Source organism: Diabrotica undecimpunctata, unplaced genomic scaffold (assembly GCF_040954645.1).
Source record: "Diabrotica undecimpunctata isolate CICGRU unplaced genomic scaffold, icDiaUnde3 ctg00000593.1, whole genome shotgun sequence".
NCBI lineage: Eukaryota > Metazoa > Arthropoda > Insecta > Coleoptera > Chrysomelidae > Diabrotica > Diabrotica undecimpunctata.
This window is the reverse complement of record NW_027311900.1, coordinates 231,232-254,581: the sequence shown is the minus strand read 5'-3', so window position 1 is coordinate 254,581 and position 23,350 is coordinate 231,232. Positions and strand designations below refer to the sequence as shown.

Genomic DNA, 23,350 nt, shown 5'->3' with positions numbered 1-23,350 from the left:
CCTGGTTGTCTGCCTCTTATTCTGTTTCAGTCGTTGTTGACTGTACATTACCTTTCCACCTTCTTCTGGCGGCCTTCTAACGGGTCTTCTGCTATACGGCTTGTTGTTTTTACATATGTTCGCTAATCTATCTGGTCCCATTCGGTTTACATTTTCGTGTCAGTTTTTTTTTTTCTTGTTTTTATCCACCTGTTAATATTTTGAATTTTGCATTGTTCGCGTATACTTCTGTTGGTTTGTCTGTCTCTTAATGATATGCCCGCTATTGATCTTAATACTTTCATTTCGATATTGTTGATTTGTTGTTTCGTCTTTCTTGTATCGGTCCTTGTCTCCGCTGCATATGTTAGGATTGATCTTACTGTTGTCTTGTATACTTTCATTTTGCTTTCCGTGGTCAGATATTTGTTTCTCCATATGGTTTCTCGGAGGCAACCACTTACTCTTTGCCGCTTTTGATGCTTGCCTTGTGGTCTCTGTTCTTATATCCCTGTCACTAGTGATCTCTACTCCTAGGTAATTGAATTTCATTACTTGTTCTAAAATTTTGCCGTCTATTTCTAGTTTGCATCTACGGGGCTCTTTACTGATCACTATACATTTAGTTTTTTCTACTGATATTCTAATATTAAGTTTGTTTGCTGTGATATTGAAGGTGTGGAGCTGCCTTTGTCGGTCATCTTCGTTATCAGCAATTAGTACTGCATCATCAGCATAGCGTAGTATCGTGATTTTATGCGCTCTCATGTGGTATCCGTGTCGTTTTCTTACTTCGTGAATTATTTGATTCATTACCATATTGAATAACAATGGGCTGAGCGAGTCTCCTTGGCGGATTCCTCCTTTTAGTTCTATGCATTCTGTTTCTACTGTTGGCATTATAACTCTGGTCTTGTTGTTCTTGTTAATTTCATTAATTGTCCTTATTATCTGATGGTCTATTTGTTCTGCTTGTAATAAATTTAAGATGTCATTTCGCTTCACCCTGTCAAAAGCACTTTTTAAATCTACAAAGCACATGCATGCTGGTTTTCAATATTCAATAGACTTCTCTATTATTTGTCTTATAATAAAAATTGCGTCTATTGTGCTGCGGTTCTTCCGGAAGCCTTGTTGTTCCTCTGTCATGTTCGCTTTTTTCTCGATTTTATCTTTTATAACTGCCGTTAACAATTTTAATGTACTATTCATCAGACTAATGCCTCTATAATTTTCAGGATTTCTCGAGTCTCCCTTTTTAAGTATCGGTAGCAGGAGACTTTCCTTCCATTCCGCTGGTACTACTCCGGTATTTATTATATCTACGAATAATTTTAGAATTTCAATTGAGTCAGCAAAAAGTTTTCGTCGCAAAGATTCAATTGTCATATACCATATTTCTTCTTCCATGTGTCAATCTATCCCTCACTAGCACAAAAGTTTTCTCCTCCATCCATAAACTTCTCGTGTGGAATTGAATAGCTTTTGCTTGGAGTATTGGACTACTCATCGGGCTGCCCAATCCTCTTATTTGTGAAAACCACAAGAACAGTGCCTCAGAATTTTGTTCATGATCTTCCGCGCCAATCCACTCCCACCACTCACACTTCGGTTGACCCACTTTGACTAACCGAAAGAAGGAAAGAAGGGATGCATATTCTATGACCTATCTCAATTACGATTTTTTTCAATGGCTCGTTACATAGGGTTAAATTAAATCGGTACCATATGGAAAACTTTTTTATTTTTAGTTTTATGGAAAAAAGGTATTCTTTAAGTTCTCCATGTTCTGAAATCTAAAATTCAATCATCAAATACAGGGTGTTTCATGTTTTTAACAGCCTATAATTCAGGAACTAATGAATACTATTACTTGAAAATTGGGAAATGTCGATTGGATATACAAAACTATTAATTGACGTAATACATGAGATCTGTGACGTCATCACGAGCGCTGTGACGTCATTACTATGGGGAAACCTAAATGGATCATAGGGTTGAAGGTTAGGTCAAACGAAAGGCATTTTTATTCCCAATTCAACGATGTATCACAATGAGGGTGTTAATATTAATAAATACGCTAAATTTTCAATTTAATCGCGCATTTATCATCTAATACGTGCATTCTAATTTTAAAACAGAATTTTGAAATATTCTGAGTTCATGTAGTAATAAAAATGCCTTTCCTATTCACACCTAATGAGTATTATTTTGTTGATTTATGGTGAATGTAGGAAAAATACTTAATTAAATAACAGAACGCTCTCTCGAAAGAAGAACAGAAGTTTGTGCTATAGTTGAAGAGAAGATGCGGCAAGGTTTATTTCCGAACGGTAAACATTAAAGTTTATGTCAAACCAATACAGGCCGAACAAAACTTGGTGAATGTTTTAGCATATGTAACGGTTAATCCACATGTGCTCATAGGGTTCATTTCTGCAGAAACTGGAGTGTCTTCAACTGCAGTTCAAAGGATTTTAAAAAGCCACCATTATCATCCATTTAAACTGTGTTTGATGCGATGCTGCAGACACTCATGACTTTTTAACTAGAATTTTGTTGAGTGATGAAACTCGTTTTTATAATAATGAGATTGTAAATCGCCATAACTCCAATTATTGGAGTAGCTCTCTTTCAAACTGTAAATGGTGAATTAATTCTTGGTGTAGGTTATTTAATGGGATAGAGCAAGCGATAAAAGGCAAAATCGGGGAGGATCAGGCAGGCTTCACGGCAGGAAGATCATGCATAGACCACATATATATACACACTGGAACAACTGTTGGAAAAGAAAAAAGCAAAAAATAGAGATATACACTTGGCATTTGTGGACCTGAGAAAGGCGTATGACTCTTTATCAAGGTCAGAACTATGGGAGGCAATGTACAAATTAGAAATACAGACGGAACTCATAGAAGCTACAAAAGCTCCGTATAAAGAAAATAAAGTGTACATTAAAATGGGAACAAGAATCATAGGAGACTTCACCACAACAAAAGGGCTCCTGCAGGGGTGTTCCACATCTCCAACCTTATTCAAAATATACTTAGAAAAAGCCCTGCAGACGATCCAGCAGTGATTGCACAAGACCAAGAAGACCTCAGTTACACGATGAAGAAACTACAAGAAGAATATACCAAGGCTGGCCTAGATATTAACCTCGCGAAAACAGAGTACCTATCTACAAGTGAAGAAGACATAGAAGATCTACAGATTGATGACAACGTAACAATCAAAGGAAAGGATAAATTCAAATACCTGGGGTTTATAATCACGAAAAAGGCAACAACAGAGGAAGAAATTACACAAAGATTAGGATAAACAAGAACAGCAATCCGACAACTTAACTCAGTATGGTGGGATAAACACCTAAATATGAAGACAAAAACGCAGATTTATAAAACATTAGTGCGAAGTATTATGACATATGGGGCCGAAAATTGGATCATAAACAAGAAAAACAGCAGTAAGATAGTAGCAACAGAGATGGAATGCCTGCGAAGATGCTGCAGAGTAACAAGAATGGATAGTAGAAGTAATGACGAAATAAAGCAAAGAACATCAATAGAAACAGACATACTAACATATATAGAACAAAAAAGACTAAAGTGGTATGGACATGTAAGAAGAACTAGCGACAGCAGATGGATAAAGAGAATAACCGAATGGAGCCCCATAGGAAGGAGGAAAAGAGGACGACCCCGAAAATCCTGGAGGAACGAAGTAGACGACGCCATGAGTAAGAGAGGACTAAACGATGGAGAATGGAACAACAGAGAGAGATGGAAACGGTTGAGCGAGGGAAGGCAGTGAATACTGTAGAATCCATATATATATATATATATATATATATATATATATATATATATATATATATATATATATATATATATATATATATATATATATATATATATATATATATATATATATATATATATATTTAATGGGCGTTTAATAGGTCAATATATTTTTGAAGAATATTAATCTAACGAAAGAACTGTAGATTCTACAGAATCTACAGCTGAAGACGATTTAAAAACTAAAATTAGACAAGCGCGTATCCTGATTATGCAAGAGATGATACATGCGGCATGTACACGTGAACTGTTTGGATGGTTTGAAGCTTGCTGTGTTGGAGCAGAAGGTCACTTTGAACACTTCTTAAAATTATTTCACATTTTGAGTGTGAATAATTATTGTTGAAAATAAACATTAAATTGAAAATTTACTGTATATACATTTATTGTGTTACACAGTTTAACCTTTACCCCCTAATCCATTAAATTTTTTCCATTGTAATGACGTCACAGCGCCCGTGATGACATCACAGATTTCATGTATACGTCGATTGATAGTATTTTAGGTCCAATTGACATTTCGCAATTTTTGAGTAAAAATATTCATTACTCCCTGAATTTTAGTCTGTTAAAACATCTTGCAACACCCTGTATTAATTTTTTCGCAGTATTTTATGTAAGAGTTAACAATATGCACAGTTCATATTTTTCGACAAACCGCGTATATGACTGAAACAATTTAATATTTGATTGAATTTTAGGTTTCAGAACATGCAGAACTTTTTATAAAGAATAAATTTTTTTTATAAAACTAATTAGACACCCTGTATATTATTACATTTGGAACACTTGATGACATCTGGTGGTTAAAAGTAGAAATAGTAGTAGAACACTTTATTGCTAACAGATGGCGCTAGTAGTAATTTCGGAATTACACTTGTTTCGAGAAAGGTCTAATCTGATCTATTCTATTTCCACTTCCACATTCCACTCCACTCTCAGATGCCGGCGAAACTAGTGGTCAATGTGCCTACAAATGGCGAAAAAAAATTATGTGTTTGTTGTGATGTAGTGCAGTTGCCGCTTAAAAGACTTTTCAAACCGACCAGGTAACGGTATATTCATAGTAAATACAGAACATTCAAGTATCAATATTTTCAATGAACGTAATGAAACCCGTGTTGCTACTATTCCCAAAATTATACTCTTACCAAAATTCGGTAGAAATCAGTATTTTTTTGCGAAATAATACATAAGGATCCTATCCTTATTTGAAGTAAATATTCAAAGCTTCGCGAAATATATTTTAATAAATAATTTTAGCATTGGTAAAATATAAATGTGAACATGAAGATTAGCATTTGTCTATTCAGCAGTTCAATTCAAGCGGCCTCAAGGACAAATTCATTTGGGTTCCAGATATTATGCTGACAAAAGATAAACACAAATTTATGAAACAATCCAATAAATTCCAGAAGATAACCAATAGGTTAACTATAGCGAAAGTACAAGCTGAGCATAGCCGCAAATGTCAACCATGGCCATGAAATAAAATATTTCGGTTTGGCAATGTCGGCATGAATGCATGTGTTGTATGCTTATAATAAGCTTTTAAAAAGTATATTATGATTATATTATTTTATGAATTCTGCAATTTTTAATTTATATACAACAATAACGAGTAAATATTTGTCTCATTCGAGATTAATTGCAGCAATCTGGCAACTGGTGATTCGAGGATTGCCAAATCTATCCGCTAATGTTACAAAGGGCAATTGCCAAAAAAAATTTCTAATAATTAACAGCATTTATCCATGGTTAACATTTGCGGCTATACTCAGCTTGTACTTTCGTGAAACTTAACCAAAATATATACAGTTTACGTTTACCCATCTGTTTAAAATACAAGGAAGTGTGTGATGATTTAAAAAATTAACACTGTTAAAACATTAATCACTAACTGATCATAATTCTTTTCTTGGAGCTACAACCCTTTGGGAGTTTTGGTCTGCCTGTTACATCTACTTTCCTTCTTCGCTGACTGATATTCATAACTTTAAAGTCGTCTTTATAGTCCATCCATATTTTAAGGGTCTTTTGTGGTGGGATTTTTCTCTTGTTCTTTTTCTTTGCGGATTATTCATCCATCTTTGCATTACAATTATCCTACATTTTTTGTAAATTACAGAGCCAGTTGAGTTTTTATGACTTTACAAATCTATAAATGTCTGTGCTCTGCATTAATTTGTTAGCTCATGGTTCATTTTAATTCTTCACGTACTAGGTTGTTGATCCAAATATCTTTCTTATTATTTTGCACTTTCTCAGTTGATTTAAATCAGTGCTTGAAAGATTGAAACAGTTAACGTTTTACATTCAATATGACCACTGGCCTAATAACTGTTTTGTACATTCTTATCTTACTCTCCATTTGGCAATTTGCTTTTCATTAAGTTTTTATATGTATAAAAGCATGTATTGCCTCTAAGAATAAGTGGCATTTCTTGACTGTTGTTCCTGTCATTTATCAATTGAGCCCAGGTAGGGAAAGCTGAAGGCATACTCATGTCAATCAGGTTTAGTGCCCTTCATATATTTTGTAAATATTTAGATCAAGTACATTTAACTATCGTTTTGGGTATTCCTAGTATAGATAATTGCTTTAGCTTTTTTGTCTATCCACTTCATTAAACGCCTGTTGGACATTGATATATGAGGGTCCTAGTAACAAAGTCGGCAATCTCCATCATTTTGACTTTTGAGTAAAACGCAAAACAATTATACGGCTGTATTTTAGGTGATATCGAAACAAATATAGTCTAATATATAAGACAATGGCAAATGACAGCAAATGGTGAAGAAGTTTTACCTAAATTATTAACAGTTTTTTTTTTTAAATTGAAAAAAATGATGGAGAATGCCGGTTTTGATACTAAGAGGTGTATATTGCCGGTTTTGATACTAAAATTCGGCAAGAACATAATAAAAGTAACATAATAAGTATTTATGTTACCTTGGAGAGTTTTACAGGTAATTTTATTTATGATAGCTCATAAAAATAAAACAGCTTTGTTTTCAGAATAGTGTAATTTAAGAAACAAAATATTATATAAATATTATACTAAAATAGAAGGAAGTTCTTCAAAGAACTCACAAGTTGCTTCCTCCATTTTTTCAGTATCTGGAACTGTATCAGCACTTCCTTCCTGAACTGCTAGCTGCTCTAGTTGATTATTATTAAAGATAATATCTTCAAAAAATTTGAGTTCTTCCATGGTTCTCCAAGTATTTCCAAAGTGCTTGGTGAGAAGTTTATCAACATCTTTAAGCTTAAGTGAATTTACTTTTTGCAGACCACTTTCTATAATAACGGGGTCAATCATATAGATCGTACAACCTTTCTTTAAAACACTTTTAAATGTTTGCAAATCAGTTCTGTAATTAATTTCTCCTCTAATGGTAATATTTCCAGTTTTGCATTTTCTTAGGAAAAAGCGCTTTGTATTTTTAAAAGAAAAATGCCATGTACCAGTGGGTCTAAAAACACTTGAGATTGTTTCTTTCCAATTAAACACTTTGCAATTTTGCCTTAAGTGAGTAAGTGTAGCTATTTTTGAAAACAATTCCAAATACGTTTTTGGGTGTGATATAACTTTCAGTTTTTTAATATCTTTCTCAATATTACCAAAGACCGTATCAGCTGGCAAGAAAGAATACCACCGGAAAAATTACCTCGATGTTTTGTACATGTGTTGGTGCTCTTGATGAAAGCCATTTGCAACACATTCCAATTAGCGTAGTGTTCTTATTTTGGCCACTGCAGCCATCTGCCATTAGTCTAATGGTGGTTACTTCAGAGTGAAAGTCAATTTTGTTAAGCCTGTCAAAAACGGCGGAAGAAATTTCGTTGGAACCTTTTCCAAATTCGTCCTCTGTCCAATAATACGAAAATACATTTTTTTCAGTAAGCTTTGATTGAGAGGTTCCCTGGACTATGGTAAAATTATATAAATACAGTTGCCTAGAGTAGTAGGCACTTTGGTCGGGGACCTTAGGAAGTACAAGGTTTTTTTGACAATCAAGAGATAGTGTTATCAAATCATCTCGTGACTCTTTAAGCAACTCAAAAAATGCATTAGCCCTTAGCTTATGAATTTTTCTTTTAACAATCAATTTTTTTCTTCGCTTCTTCATCCATAGATCTTTTAATTTTTTCTGCAAACTCAATGCATAGGGAACACATATCTGTACGGGGAGTAGTAAAGCTAAGGTTGTACTTAGTATTACAAATCATTCTAAAGTATGATGGTTTTACTCTCTCCTCTGGAGAACACTGATTAATATACATTTGGAACATCTTTTGTATTGACAAATCAGAAGAAAGGTAGCGCATACGTGTGGAAGAACGACAATAATGCGATTCAATACTTTTAAAAGTATTAATAAATTTTTGAACTGATTCTTGTTTTCCTTTAAAATTTGAAGTTTTTCTGTCACCGCCTCTTTTTTCCTTTGGTGCTTCTCCTGTTTTTAAAAATGATTTCATAATGTAGGTGAGGCGATGTTTCGTAATATTTAGTATGTTTAAAAAAGCTTTCTGGCACACTGGAATATTTTGTTTTATTACACTATTCCGTACAAAGCATTTCACAGACGTTGTTTTTGCTTCATGTCTAGAGTTTTTTGGACGGTGACGTTTAGGTAGTTGAACTGTACAAAATTTTAGAATAAAGGAATCTTGACTAAGCTTGTCCTTAACTGCGTAAAACGCATCATGAAAACACTTGATATCTCTCATTGTTAGAGAAGAACATTGATAGGCCTTCGTTTTGTGGCCGCAAGTAGGGAATTGTGGTAACTGTGATGAAGAGTACCTGAAAAGATAACATATTTCAAAAAACTAATTATAATACTGACCTTATAAAATTAACAGTAGCTTGAACAAATCATTTGTTTTTTTTATTAGTTTTTTATAATATGTAAAATAGTTTTAATAATAAAATAAATCAAATAATTATATGAATAAAATCTGAATACGGATGACATGTGCTCTTAAACCTAACCTTTCGAGTAAAAACTACAACTAAATTTTAAAGAACGTACCTCATTTTTTTCCGCACATTTTGCTGCCATGTGGACGGATTGCGAATTCGTTTGCGAGCTTTGTTGTTTTCAACAGGAGTTGTAATAGTTTCCATTTTAAAAAAGTAACAAAATAAAAAACAAACAGCTTGGCACCTTGGTTAAAAAGAAACTACGAGAAATTATAACGACAGCGACTCCAGACGACTCCTAGTGGTATATCACATGGTCACTACGAGGATTCTCATTGGTCAAACAGGACATTGCCGACTTTGATTCTAAACCGTTCATGGAGATTGCCGTGTTTGATTCTTAGGCTAAATTTATATGCTATTTTATAGGCGGATAATGCCGTTTTTGATTCTTATTCTCTTTATTTATGTATAGTGTTTTAAAATACGAACAATTTGGTGTAACTAACTCAATTTTGGTAAAAAGTGGAGATTGCCGACTTTGATACTAGGACCCTCATATACTCAAAACATTTTTCTTGTGTATCTCTTGTATATTTGGTATATAGTTAATCTATTTGGTCTGAAACTACATTGGTATTTACCTATTATTTCACTTGAAAAGGGTGCCATCGACGGTGTATAATTCCTGATAATTTCTTATAGATGACATGTGACATTTAAAAAGTATGATGGTCATTTGTCTCCCTTCTTGTATATAAGAAGTAAGATTCCTGTTTTGCAGTCCTATGGGATGACTTCTAATGATTCCATATGGCAGATTAATTTATGGATACACTTACATATCCATTATTTTTGTGTCGCTTTATGGCATACATAATTTCAGAATGTCTAATTTTGTAAAATATATTTTTGTTTGTATATTTCATTGCCTTTAGATCAACTACCTGGGAATCTCCTACTTTTTTTCCTAGTCGTATTGATGAGATAAAATTTATTTTATCTTCAATGTTTTTAAAAAAAATCATGCGATAAGCACTCTGTAGGGAGTTTTCAAATATGCTTTTTTGCATATTATGGCATAGTCAGCAGCTATATTAATTGTGGATTTTCGAATCAATCTTTCTATCATAGAATGCGTGCATATCTGGGTATGCCTTTTCTGGAGATACTTTTGTATTAATAGTTAAATATTTTTATATTGCTAAGTTAAAGATGGCGTTTGCTAACACCGAATTTCTGTTTTGAGCAGCGCAACCATCGCTATGCAACATATTAGTTTTCTTATCTCGAGGATTGGCTTCTACTTTCTTTTTGGGGAACTTTAGTATTATGGTTGCAAACTCATTAGCTGTTACCCGACCATCTGTTTCATTACACAAAAAACATTCACCCTGCTGGGGTTTTAGATCTAAAATCGTGAAATTATGTACGATAAGTTTTGCAGATCAATTGTAAAAACATTATCTGATTCTTTGTCAGTAACCATCTCTTGATATGCTTTGTTTTTCAGCAGAATGTGAAAATTGTACTCATCTTGCAAAAAATTCTTTGTTTCAAAAGCTACACAAACATCGCACTTATCCTTTTTAGGCTGGTATAAAGATAAATTTCGCTGATTGAAAATTATGGAAAAGGTGGCTCTTGACATGGGTTTTATATTATTTTCCCCACAAAACTCTTTGCAGTAAGCTCTATATAATTGTGCTTTTGATTGCCGTACTGTTTCCAAGTTTAACTGTATGAATTTTTTGCCCTGTAGACTCAAGTTTGGGTAATTTGTCGAAGGGATTTGTTAAGTTTTTTATTGCTTCTCCGCTTTTCGGCTGCTTTTCAACTGCTGTAACTGTTTCTCTGGCCCACTTCTTTATGGTAATTTTTCCAATAACGAGTGTATTTAAAAACATGTTTTGCATACTCGTATTCAATTATGTTCAGGGTTTAAATAAAACTCGGTCGATGTTTGCCTTCTAGATATTTCTTGTTCTCTCCTTCGTCTCTCTGTAGGTTTCACAATTACTAATGTATTCACAGTTTTTTCTCACTTAAGTTTTTCTCCAAAAGTTGTCGAATATTTCGTGTCTAGCCTTGTCAGAAATAGAACCACATTTCAATTTTGTCTTGTCGTCCGTACTTAACTTGCAATTGCAAGGAAGTTTCATAGTTTTTGCCGCCTTTTCTATATTGTAATACCATGAAACATTTTCTCTTTTTCTTCCCTGATACTTAAGCCCATTTTCTCTATTCTCATAGTTCTCGTGTTTGCTCCATTTGGTTTTGTCTGTTTTACTCCTTTTAGACCTTGAACGCTTCGTTGATTCTTTTGGATTCAGTGTACTGTTGTTCGGATCCTTTTCTTTACATCTTTCATTACTCATAAATTCTTCAAAACCGCTACCTATATCTTCTTCCATCTCTGCTTCCATGGTTATGAAGTCCGGTTCTTTGGACATTTCATTGTCTTGGCAGTTCGTGTTTTGTATGCACGAGATGCCTTCTTCTGATCTTTCTGTGCCATTAGTGACCTTGTTTGTAATATTAAAATCACCCAAATTCATTATGATGTACCTATGATTCTTCCTCACAAACATAATTGATATAAGCATTTCTTCGATTTCTCTAGCATATTTCTCGAGATCATCAATAATTGGACTGTTATTTGCCTGCATACTGTTTGTTTGCAGGGCAGTAACATTGTCGATGTCATTTTGTTTCATTCCATACTAAATACTGAAGCATTCAAACATAAATAAATTTGAAAGAGAATAATTACTGGTTGGGATAGATTTGGTATAACGTAGAAATAAGTGATTTGATGTCTGGTGTGAATATTAATGCTTCTGCGTATGGATCGCTACTACCGTAACAGTTTTCAAGAAGAGCAATTATGTTATCTGCTGGGATTATGAATATCTGTGGGGTTTCTTTATAAAGTTCGCGTATGATTGTTTTTGCCATTTCGGATAGGGATGAGTCACAAAGTTTTTTCTTGCTTTGTGGTTTGGAAAACCTGGCATGGATATTAGTTTGTTCACTATGAGTAGATTCTTCAGTTATGCTAGTTATGTCGCTAGGAGAAGAAAGTTCTGAGTGTGTGCGTTTATAGTGTGTTTGTGTATCTGTCATATGTTGACTTGGTGGTTCTAATGAGGAGTTGTTATTTGAGGATGTAAGTGGTACATTATTGACTGGAGGAGATATCTCTGTTGGTGTGAAAGGTACAGTGTTGGTTTCTGGGCTTTTTTCAGTAGACGTGGATTCGGTTCTTAAAGGAGATGAAACAATTATCTGGTCAGAAGAGGTGCTTTCTGGTGGATTTGTGCAATTTGAAGCGACATGCCCTGATCTTTTACAGACGAAACATTCCATTTTGTCAGTAGAAAGGAAGATCCGGTTTTAATTATCTTCGAAAGAGAGCACAAGAGAGGTTTGAAGCTCAAAAGTTTCGGAGGGCGGAAACACATAAACTAAACATAAAAGTGTCTCTTAAAGCTAAGAATATGTGAGAATTCCTCCCCCGGAATGCCTGCTTTAAGAAATGATACTGGAGAAGCAATTTGTAGACCTAGGCTTTTAACAGCGGTTTCGATAATTTCATGTGGGATACATGGGGAGACATTGGATATTAAGATTCTCTTTGTAGGAGAAACGAGTTTACGTATGTTTAAAGTTAGAGAGCCGATTTGTATGGTAGGATGAGATTTTACTAGTTCATCTACTATGTTTTTATTAGTTAAATATATACAAACCCTATTGTTGGAGATTCTGGAGGCAGGTGTTCTTGGGTTCGATAATATCACCAATTGCTTTTACATAATCAAATAATTTGAGGCTGTCTTCGGCATGGAGTATAATTGCTTGTTCTTTCTTTGGGTAGGTTGTTTTCGGTGTTGTTTTTGCTGCTGTTACATATGACATTGTAGAAATGTTGTTTGGTGTATCTTGTTTGTTGCGGATTATTGAATCTTGTTGTGACATTGTTGTGGAAGGATCAGTTGCTTTGTTGGTATTTCCTGTGCTGCTCATGTACACATAAGCTGCACGTCAATTGTTGGTGTTAACTGACAATTTAATTTTTGATGAACTCAATGCCTGGCCTATAGGGGCGGCAAATTATTTGTATTAACTATTTTTATACAATAAAGTTTTAAATCACTTTCTGATAAAAAGGTATTAATTGTTCGTATCGTACAAAAACCACATCGGGCACACTACACCAGTTTTTAAACGATATATTCGATGCTGAGGCTCAGCATCACTCTTAAAATTGTTTAATAACAGTAAAAAGTAGTAATATTTATTGTGGAAATATTCGTATCTCCGTCTTGTGTTATCTTTTCAGTTTGGCGTATAGTGCGTATCTCCAAACGTAAATAAATAGTGATTTATATTAGTCATTCTTAAACTTTTTCGATTATTGCATAAATAATAATAAAAAATAGACTTACCTTTCTTATGATATATGAAACAACACACAGAGTTTCAGCAAAAATTAAAGATTTTTACCATAAAGTCCAAAAACAACTACTGACTTGCGTCAAAAATTTTATGCCTGGAGTTGGGCAATTTTCTGTGATGGCTTTTATTGCGAAACGGTAAATGCTGCGGAGATAAGTATTTTTCAGGCTAAAGATATGGTATCGTTGTACCAGGTGGCGCAAAAAGTCATTTAAAAAAAAATGTAACGCGTTATGCGAATTACACTAACTATATGCATTTTACAAAACACATTATTCCGCTAAATTTTAAAGTATTCTAATTTTTTATTTCTTATGAACTTCCACAGTAATTCAGCACCAGCACTCCCAGTCTCCAAGCTTCAAGCGAAGTTGATGTCTCTGGCAGAGAACAAGAAGGTCTCGAGATCACGTTCCCGTACTAGGTCCCATACCCGTTCGAAATCACGAGGGCCTCGATCAAAATCCAGGTCCAAATCCCGATCGTCGAGCCGTTCTTTTAAAGGAAGGAGATCGGCTTCAAAGGAGGCGAAGGTCAAAAGGAGATCGAGATCGTCTTCTGGCTCGAAGGAGAATTTCGAAATTCGCAAGAAAGAAGACAGCGTGCAGAAAAAGCGACATTATAGATCTAATAAGGACAGTTCCGACAGCGAGGCAGACGTGAAAAGAAAAAGGTCGAGGTCGAAATCAGCTAGACGTAAAGACAGTCCGAGAAAGAAGAGGAGTACATCTAGGAGGCGTTCTGATAGCAGGCGGAGAAGTGCATCGAGAAGGTGGGATTTTTATTTATATTTATTATTGACAGCTTGAAAAAACATGAAAGCTACATTTTCATTTTTTTATTTCAAAGGCTAGTAAAACGGTTTTCTAATATTTGGTATTTGTCAAATCGTACAATGTACTAAATAATCTATTTAAGTTTGTAAGTTGTGTTATTTGTTGTAATTCGTCTTTTCTTCGTGCTTGGAAGACACGAAGCTAGTTTTTCATTTCGCCAGGCCATTTGTTTCCCTTTATTGTTTTTCTTGCTTATCCCGCATACTTCTTCGGCTGTATTTATGATAATTTCCTTGAAAAAGTTCCATAACAGCTCTAGATTATCCTCATCTGTTCTTTCATTTGAAATTTCTAATTTTTGCGTTATTTCTATCTCATCCTTCTATGCAATTTCTCTATTTGTTAGTCTATGGAACTTAATATTTGCATATTCAAATACATTTTTTAGTTTTTTGTTTGTAAATAGTTATTCTGGGGTGTGGTCAAAAATAGACGGAACTATTAGGGTGGTCCTTAACGGGATCTTTTGCGACACTTTCTTTGAGGGATTATTTACTATATTTGCAAAAAAAAAACCAACAACAGCAGAGTGGGTAGTTGTAACGGTTGTTTTGAACAGATAATTCACAATACTATCAGAAGAGTATTTATATAAATAGATTTCCGGTAGAACATCTAAGGGATTATAGAAGAATATTATTACGGTAAGAATTAAATGGATGTAACATATCGGAATTTTAACACATTACAATATGAGTGGGTCCTTTCGCTTAATCTAAGAGGCCTATCGTGGTTCGTCCCTAGGTTAAAGTTGTCCTTTGATGACACTCCTACGAAGTTGTAGGGCTCCTAGTCGTAGGAAAGAATGATATATTTTAACCAAGGTTTATAGATATTTCCAAATTCTAACGAACAGTAAAGTGGGCGCATCTCTCTTTGACAAGCTGACAAGTCTCAACAATTTTACCTACCGTTAAAAGACACTATTTACAATGGTTATAAGGGTGCAACCAGAAGTGGAAGCTTCTCGAGCAGTGGCAGTCGAATCAATTAGGCGACTCTGAAGAATCTGACATTGAAGAGATCCTACCGCAAGATCCGTTGGCGTGGAATGATGTTAGTTACTGTACAGCAATTATTATCTATTCTCTTCTTGCATTTTTTATGCCCTTTTCTTCCACGCCTTGCGGTCTTGTGTCATTTCCTTCATATGTTACAATGTTTTCGAATAATTTATATTTTTGTTTCTTCTTCTCTAGCTTCACTTTCCCAGCGATGTTTTATGTCAGTATTTTGATTAATTTGTCTTTATTCTTTTCTCGTATTCTTGACGCTTATATTTTCTTTATATATGTTATATTTTATCTTGTCATCATTGTCATTACTGTTCCCCATTGGTTGTCTCGTTAGTTTTTTGGAGAATATTTCGTTTACTTTATTTCATATCCACTCCTCCCCATTTTACTGCCGATTTTCTCAACTTTTCGAATTTGTCTTTGTATTCTCCTCTCTTGTTTCGTCATTAATGAATGTCCTGAAATCAAAAAAGATTGACTACAACGACCTCAGGATCATATCAATTATATTATAAACAGCGAGCAAAAGTACGTGTTAACGAACAATTGTCAGAAGAAATTGAAATTAGACGTGGAGTGAGACAGATGCGTATTGTCGCCAATTCTTTTTAATACTCTACTCCGAAGAGATCCTGAAAAAAGCTCTTGAGGGTGAAACAGCTGGAATAAAGGTAAATTGAGTTCCCATTAACAACATTAGATATGCGGACGACACTGATCTTAGTCGAAAATATTGAAAATCTGACCAGAATAGCGGAGTATGGAAAAGAATACGGTCTAACAATGAACGTCAAGAAGACGAAATTTATGAGAATATCGAAAACTCAAAGAAATAACGAGAATATTCTAATAAACGGAACCAACGCCGAACAAGTGGAAAAATATGCATATCTGGGAACAATGATTAACTCCACAAATGATTACAATCAGGAGATCAAAATCAGAATAGAAAAGGCTAGAGCAAATTTCAACAAAAGGGATTTAAAATTGGAACTAAGAGTTGGCGAAGTGCTATGTTTTTTCGACTTTGTTTTATGGAATGGAATTTCGGACCTTGAATGCACCATCCATGAAAAAACTGAAATTATTCGAGCTGAGAGTGTGTAGAAGAATTCTGAAAATATCGTGGATAGAACACGTCACAAAAAAAGAGGTTCTGAAAAGGATGAATAAAGAAATAGAAATTTTAAAAACAAGAAAATTGGAATATCTCGGACATATTACACTTGGAGAGAAATACACCTTGCTCCAACTGATTATGCAGGGAAAGATCCAAGGAAAGAGAAGCATAGGGAGGCGTAGAATGTCATGGCTGTGCAACCTGAGAGAGTGGTACGGATGTACATCAAATGAACTTTTCAGAACAGCCATCTCAAAAGTCCGAATAGCTATGATGATTGCCAACCTCCGCCGCGAAGATGGCACTTGAAGAAGAAGTTTCGTCATGTCATTATTTAGGTAGATTTTCTCTGTATTGCGTATAATCATTGCGATATCCACCTTTTCGATTCTCCATTTAAAATGCGCTCTTTAATTTATATCATATAATAGCTCCAAATATTTCAAAATTTCTATGTCTTCGAAACTCTTATTGTTTTCCACTTTGTTTTTTTTTTGTGGTCTTCTTAAATTATACATTTTTAATGACTACTGATTATTATATTGTTATATATCATTAGCTGATTTTCTACAACCTCAGTTGAAGGAGGCCACGTTATTGGTTAACGTCAATATCCGTGGAAGTTTTGTAAGAATTTTTAATATCTTCTTCAAATTACAGATAGATTTTTACTTCCAGACGAAGCCCATCCAGGGGAAGGAGAAGCCCTAGCAGAGATAGAAGACGACGCAGCATGTCGAGACGTCAAAGTCCGAGGAGAGGGCCTGGACCTAGAGGAAGCTACGGCCGCAGAAGTAGGAGTCGTAGGAGAGGAAATAGCAGACAGAGACGCAGCAGTCCCAGACGACGTTCCAGAAGCCATAGTAGAAATAGGTAAGATAATACATATTTTTTTAATATATACACTCTTTAGATTTTGACATTACATAGTATACTAAAAAAGTACGCACTAAAAAAGCATGAATGAAATGGTTTTTATTTTCAGGTTCCGCCGTAGTAGAAGCCGCAATAGGAATTCCTATAGGAGACCCTCCCCCTCTCGTGATAGAAGGATGTCGAGAGAGCGTGATCGTCGATCGAGATCCAGGAGACGTTCCCGAGAAAGGGGCAGCGCAAGGAGACGCTCACCACCACGAGACAGATCACGCCCCAGGAGACCTAGCCCCAGTCCACAGAAGAGAGACAATCGAAACCAACGACCAAGGAAGGATGATCGTCATCCCGAACCACCTCCGAAGAAAGTCGAGGAAGCCAGGCGAAGAATAGAAGAAGAGATTAATCGTCACGAGAAGAAAGAAAGAGAAGAGGGCGAGCGGAAGAAGAAGGCCGAAGCTGCAGCAGCCGAGGAAAAATCAAGAAAGGAGAAGGAACGGGAGAAGGAAAAGAAGAAATCTAGAAGTATCAGTCCCGAGGAGAGTTACCCGATACCGCCACATGGTCCTCCGAGGTATTCTAGGAGTTTGTCGAGAACTCCGTCGCCATTCATCAAGGCCCACGAGTTCCCTCCGAAGCCCTCTAAGGCGACGAGCGTGAAGGATGATAAGAAGAAAGCTAGCAAGGAGAAGCCGGAAGTAAAACCGAAGAAGGTTACCAAGAAGCCACCCAAGAGCGAGTCAGAGTCCTCCAGCGAGTCCGAAAGTGACGAAGATACCAGAAAAGACAAGCGCAAAGTCCGAACGAAGAAGAAGCCAAAGAAACGGGACTCCAGCAGCAGCGAGAGCGAGGACGAGAGGTCTTCGAGAGAAGTAGAAGTCAAAAAGAAGAAAGAGAAGAAGAAGAGGGACAGCAGCGAGGAAAAGTCTTCAAAGAAGCGCCACCAAAGTTCCGATTCAGAAGAGGATAAGAAGAAAAAGAAGCGGCGATCGAAGAGTTCAGAAAAATCAAAGAAATCCAAGAGGGATACCAGCGAGAGCGACGTGCCCACCAAGAAGAAGAAGCGACAAGACAGCTCTGATGAGTCCGAAAAGGAAAAGTCCAGGAAACACAAGAAGGAGAAGGATAGTTCATCCGAGAGCGACGACGATTCATCGAAGAAGAGGAAACACAAGAAAAAAGCTACGAAATCTGTCAGTGACTCCGACGACGAACAAGAGGTTAAGAAGAAGAAGAGGGATAAGAAGCACAAAAAGAAGAGGAAGCATACTAAGAAACACAAGAAGCATAAGAAGAAGAAGCAGGACAGCGATGACTCGGACAATAGCGAATCTGAAGTGGTAAATGAGGACGAGAAGAAGCTTAGAGAAAAAGCTTTGAAGTCAATGAAGAGGCAAAATTCTAGCGATAAGTCTGAGTAAGTTTCATTGAATCTAGCGTAAAATATGAAGTATTTCATTCACCTTTACATTTCTTATCAGTATATGATACTAAAACTGATTTTAATGACATGATGTTACTTTAGTCTATAATAACAATAAATAGTTGTGTATGTGGCAAGTTGTTTTTCTTGTTTTGGTTATCATTAATGTATGTATACAATAGACAGGTTCTTGGGTGAGAAATCACTATGGTGTATTCACTATGCCACCTCCAGGCTTGCCTGCTCAGCTGATTCCATATTCTTCTCTCCCTGTCTATTCCCACCCCAAAGGTCTCAACTCGGAGCCAGGAAACAATATCAGCTGGTAATGTATGCACTATCTCTACTGACTTGTAACTTGTGATATGTCAGCGACAATTACGCGATTTTAAAACAGAAATATTAAAAAAATATAGTTTGCTTAAGCTGTATAGCTGTAATAGAACTGGATGAGTAAAATAAACTCAGTATGGCCCAGGAATTCTTCGAGTATATTTATTTTTCATTTTAATTCTAATTTACATTTTTTTTTTGGCATTAAAGATTACTTGATGGAAAGTTATGTTCAATAATAAAAACTATTAGTCGTAACATATGAAGAGTTTCTAGATCTTTCTCCGTTTGATACTTTCTCTATCTAGGATGAGTGAATTTTTTCCTTAAAGGGAGCTGGAGCCGTCTGACATATCTGGATTAATTGTCACCTTACACGTTATGTTTCATGTCAAATGTCATGTTTCAACGATCCTTCGAGTCGCACAAAGGTGACCTTGAAAGAAGCTAAAAATTGTAAGAAAGGTCATAAATCGCTCAGTATCGCTGTGGCAATCGCCCGGATAAGTCTTCGCACAGGTTTTCTCGAAAAAAAAAAATGCAATGTTCAATGAGTTAACTAAGTTTTTTTGTGAAACAGAGAAACTGACGAAGTTCATGTGATGTTAAAGCAAGTAAATCTTTATCACGTACACAATTTTATGAGTGGGTTTAAGGAGGGACAGGTAATTACCGAAGACGACCTCAACATTAAAAACAGACAACTTACAGAAAACTAATACATTTATCCATATAAGTTGTCCGAGCTCTTGCTGAAATAAAGTATCAGATTTTCCAGCACATTGTCATTGCACATAAATTGTACCAAAACTTCTTTATCCAGAGCAAAAGGAGTGTTCCATCCGCTGTATTCACCGACCTGGACATCTGTGACTTATAAGGTAAAATCGGGGTATAGTGTTGAAGCAGTGAGAGAAAGGGGTATGAAGGTTCTCGAGGAACTGACGGACTAAGTTTTTCAACAATGAAAAATTCATGCGTTCAATACATTTTGTGATAAAATTAGTGCTAAATATCAGTGGCGCACCCAGGGGGGGTTTTGAGGTTAAACCCCCTTCCCCCAGGGCACTATTCCGACACTGTTACTCACAAATTTTAAGAACTCAAAATGGAGGTATCATCATAAAAAAATTCGGTGCCCAACCAAAACCCCTCCACAGGAAAATTCTAGGTGCGCCAGTGATAAATATTGATATTTAAAATATTTTGCAGCACCTGTCCGGTTATTTAATTGCCACCACACTTTCTTCGCACGTTCTAAAAGTAAAAAAATAGCTTGTTGCCATTAAAAAGAGGGTAAATTCTGAACTGAAGAAATGTGTAGTGTCAAAAGAAGTGAAGAAAAGATACAACTGCTGTTTATACATATAAATTTGTTTCCGTTTTACCTAATTTAGGAGTTAAACTTTCACAGTTGTGCTTTTTAACTCTCCAACAAAAATTTCTTAAAGGTGAACATTATTTCCTTATGAAATTGAAAATGTCGGTTTCATACACAAAAAAGCTACATTTCTTTCATTTGGAGAATACTGACAACTGGGTTTTATGAGATAACACCAAAAAATACCGTTCGAATTGTCGCTGATATATTTTAATTTATTTATCATCAGAGTAGAGAGAAAAATATCACGATTTAAAAATTCACAGTTGAAAGGAGAATTCCATGCGTCGAGCAACCCAACGCAAATTTATCATCACGATCCACGTCATCTCATGGTCTTCTAATCACCACGAGATGTTTTCATTCTACAGAGGGCGTTGTTTACATCGCTTCAGGTAAAATATACCAATTAGGATAGATTATAAGTTTTACTACGCGAGATTTTACTATAGAAGATTTTTATTTTACGAGTTTTAGAAGAGTAGTCAACAAAATTTCGTTTACTTAACAAGAATTATTTGTTTCAGGAAATTAATATATGTATCTACGTTTTTGTGGTTAAACTGACAGGTCCCGTAACTGTAAAATGATCTTTTTAAAGTTCCACATTGGATATTCGTAAATCTTACATAATCGTTTAGGTTCATCCATGAAAATGACTGAAAATTAAAATTCTTTTGAACATATGCCATCCATAGTGTTGTTTAATGTGCATACGAAATTACGTATTAACCCGTCATTGGTTCTTTTTGACTGAATATATGTTTCATGTAATTATCAATCAATTTTACATATATACTCAAAACGCAAGACAGGGAAATTGAGACCGTTACCGGTATGCGTGCCAATGATACATATAAAATGCTTAATTGTATGTCAAACAATGTGTAATAACTAGTTCTTAAAACCCACCAGATTTCACTTCAATAAATAAATCATCAGTTTGTAAGAAAAATTTCAACACTGACATATTTTCATGCAGAATCATTCCCTGAAGATTGTTCGACTTGCATGACGAAAATGCAAAATTTCGGCGAATTTAACTGAAACCACTTTTGCATAAGAAAAGTGCCGGGGTTCTTTGTTCCAAGGTACCATGCGCCATATACACGATGACGTCACGAGGCATTTTTTTGCCGATAATTCGAATTACTTTAAGCTATAGCAATTTCTATAGCTATGGCAATCGTTTTAAGCTGTGAGTGTATTTGGATACATTATTGCAACAAATAGTGGCGGGATGCCCTAGTAGACCGAGGGCAAATACTGAAACAGAAAACGTACAAATATATACGAGGATACATGGAAAAAGTCTTAACCTACTATGTATAGGCTTACTGAGAAAATTTAGAATGTTGTAGTCTACCGAATGTATTGGGGGGGGGGGGGGGGATAATTCTAGAGCAGTTGTGAAAATATCATGCTCTGTGCATTTCGGGGGCAGTATCGGAAAGGAAAATAAAAATATCGTGAATTTTTGGATTTACGAGTACATACTAGGCATACTTTTAGAAAATAAGGAACTTCATATTTGGATACTTTTTGTATCTCCCATTTAAAATTGAACAGTAAATTTAATTTTAATCCAGACATAATTGTTCTTAGCTGCGTATTCTACAGATCAGAATTTATTTTATCACGTTTGAGATATAATAAAAGTGATTATGCCTTAAAAACTAACCCTAAGCTACCGTTCGGAGAAAACTGCATTTGCATGCTCAAAGTGTGTATATATACCTACACCAAGTATCAAATTTATCTAAAGTATATTTTAAATTATTTGATACATATTTGGTGCAATTTACTATTTCTAGTAATCATTTTTGCTTTCTAAACCTTTTCTATTGTATCAAAATATATTCCAGAATCTTCAAAAAGCGAAAACCTTAAAAGCAGTTTATTGTCATTAAAAAGACTTGTAAACAGAGTTTTGTGATTTCAGTAACCTGTATAATTACTCTATTGTTGTTTTCAATATTGGTATTTACATATTTTCGTTTTTATTTATTTTATTTACAATTTGGGATGGTTTTATACATTATACAATCACTTAGGCATTTTTGTGAAGCATTTTCTAGGAAAACGGCTGTTTAATGGAGTACTTCTGGTGCTTTTTCCATTTAAATGGAGCTGAGCTTGCAATTCATATAAGTATGTATATACCTTACGGACAGACCATCAAAAAATGTTATGTCTTTATTAAATAATTATAATAATTTACTTGTAATAAAGCATTTATTACAGAAAATTGTTGTTTTTGTTTCCTTATTTCAATTGATGATATTAGAAAATCCGTATACAAATAAATTATTAATAAATAAATAATACCTTAGGGCAAGATAAACTCTATGAGCAGAAGAACTCTTTAATGAGAAAAGCAACATTGACCATTTTTATGCATTTTAAAAATTCTTGTGCCATTTTAAACGATTGGGTAGAGTTCTCGACCAGTAATGTAGATATCTACAGGAGATACGCCAACAGCGTTGCGTAAAGTCAATGTGTGATAAATGGACTTCCTAAGCTCTGACGTCACAATGGGCGAGGGTTTTAAAAACATTTCTAATTTGTTTGTATTTGTCCCATAAGAAGTTGGAAATATTGGTTTTTTAATTGTTTGAAGAAAAAATAAGGACTTTTGGTTATGAACATTCATTCTGTGTGATTGGTATTATTTGTTGTTCTTGAATTTGTGAGGTAAGAATATCAAAGGATTAAGATATTTACTATGAATGTTCATATCTAAAGGTAATGTTATGGTTTGATAAAAACTTTAATTATTTTTAACTGTATTTCAAGGTATATTTTGTTGTTTTTGTCGGGGTTATTTCAAAATTAATCAATAAATAATTGAATTTATTTACGAAGTTAAAAAATAGTTAAATTAATAGTTAATAGTAGTTCTGTTATTACTGAAAAATTCAGTAATACTGGATATCTGAAACACCTGTTTACTAGCCATTGTATGCCCAGATCTAAAAAATAAACTCAAAAACTATTACAAGATTAAACAAACATTTTTTTTAACACTCATTATGGCAATTTGATAGAAAGGTTTCCACAGAATGTTATATTACAACTTAAACTACGAGAAAATGAATTTCTTTATTAACAGGATAAAATCACTGGCAAGGAAA

The 23,350-nt window shown here is 34.8% G+C and overlaps 1 protein-coding gene across 5 annotated transcripts in view; it reads left to right on the top strand.

Moving 5' to 3' along the window:
* The window catches only part of LOC140431214 (uncharacterized), a 42,791-nt gene extending 20,330 nt beyond the window's left edge, over positions 1-22,461 (top strand). For 2 of the 5 annotated variants that reach the window (XM_072519143.1, XM_072519142.1), the window contains exons 6-10: positions 13,560-14,003; positions 16,882-17,076; positions 17,189-18,493; positions 18,686-18,824; positions 20,480-22,461. In XM_072519143.1, coding sequence (XP_072375244.1) covers positions 13,560-14,003; positions 16,882-17,076; positions 17,189-18,493; positions 18,686-18,824; positions 20,480-20,557 — 2,161 coding nt within the window. In that variant the 3' untranslated portion in view covers positions 20,558-22,461. Of the gene's footprint in view, positions 1-13,559; positions 14,004-16,881; positions 17,077-17,188; positions 18,494-18,681; positions 18,830-20,479 lie in introns of all 5 variants that reach the window. The other 3 variants (XR_011949641.1, XM_072519144.1, XM_072519146.1) reach the window with 3 other exon arrangements.
* The last annotated feature ends 889 nt before the right edge of the window (positions 22,462-23,350 follow it).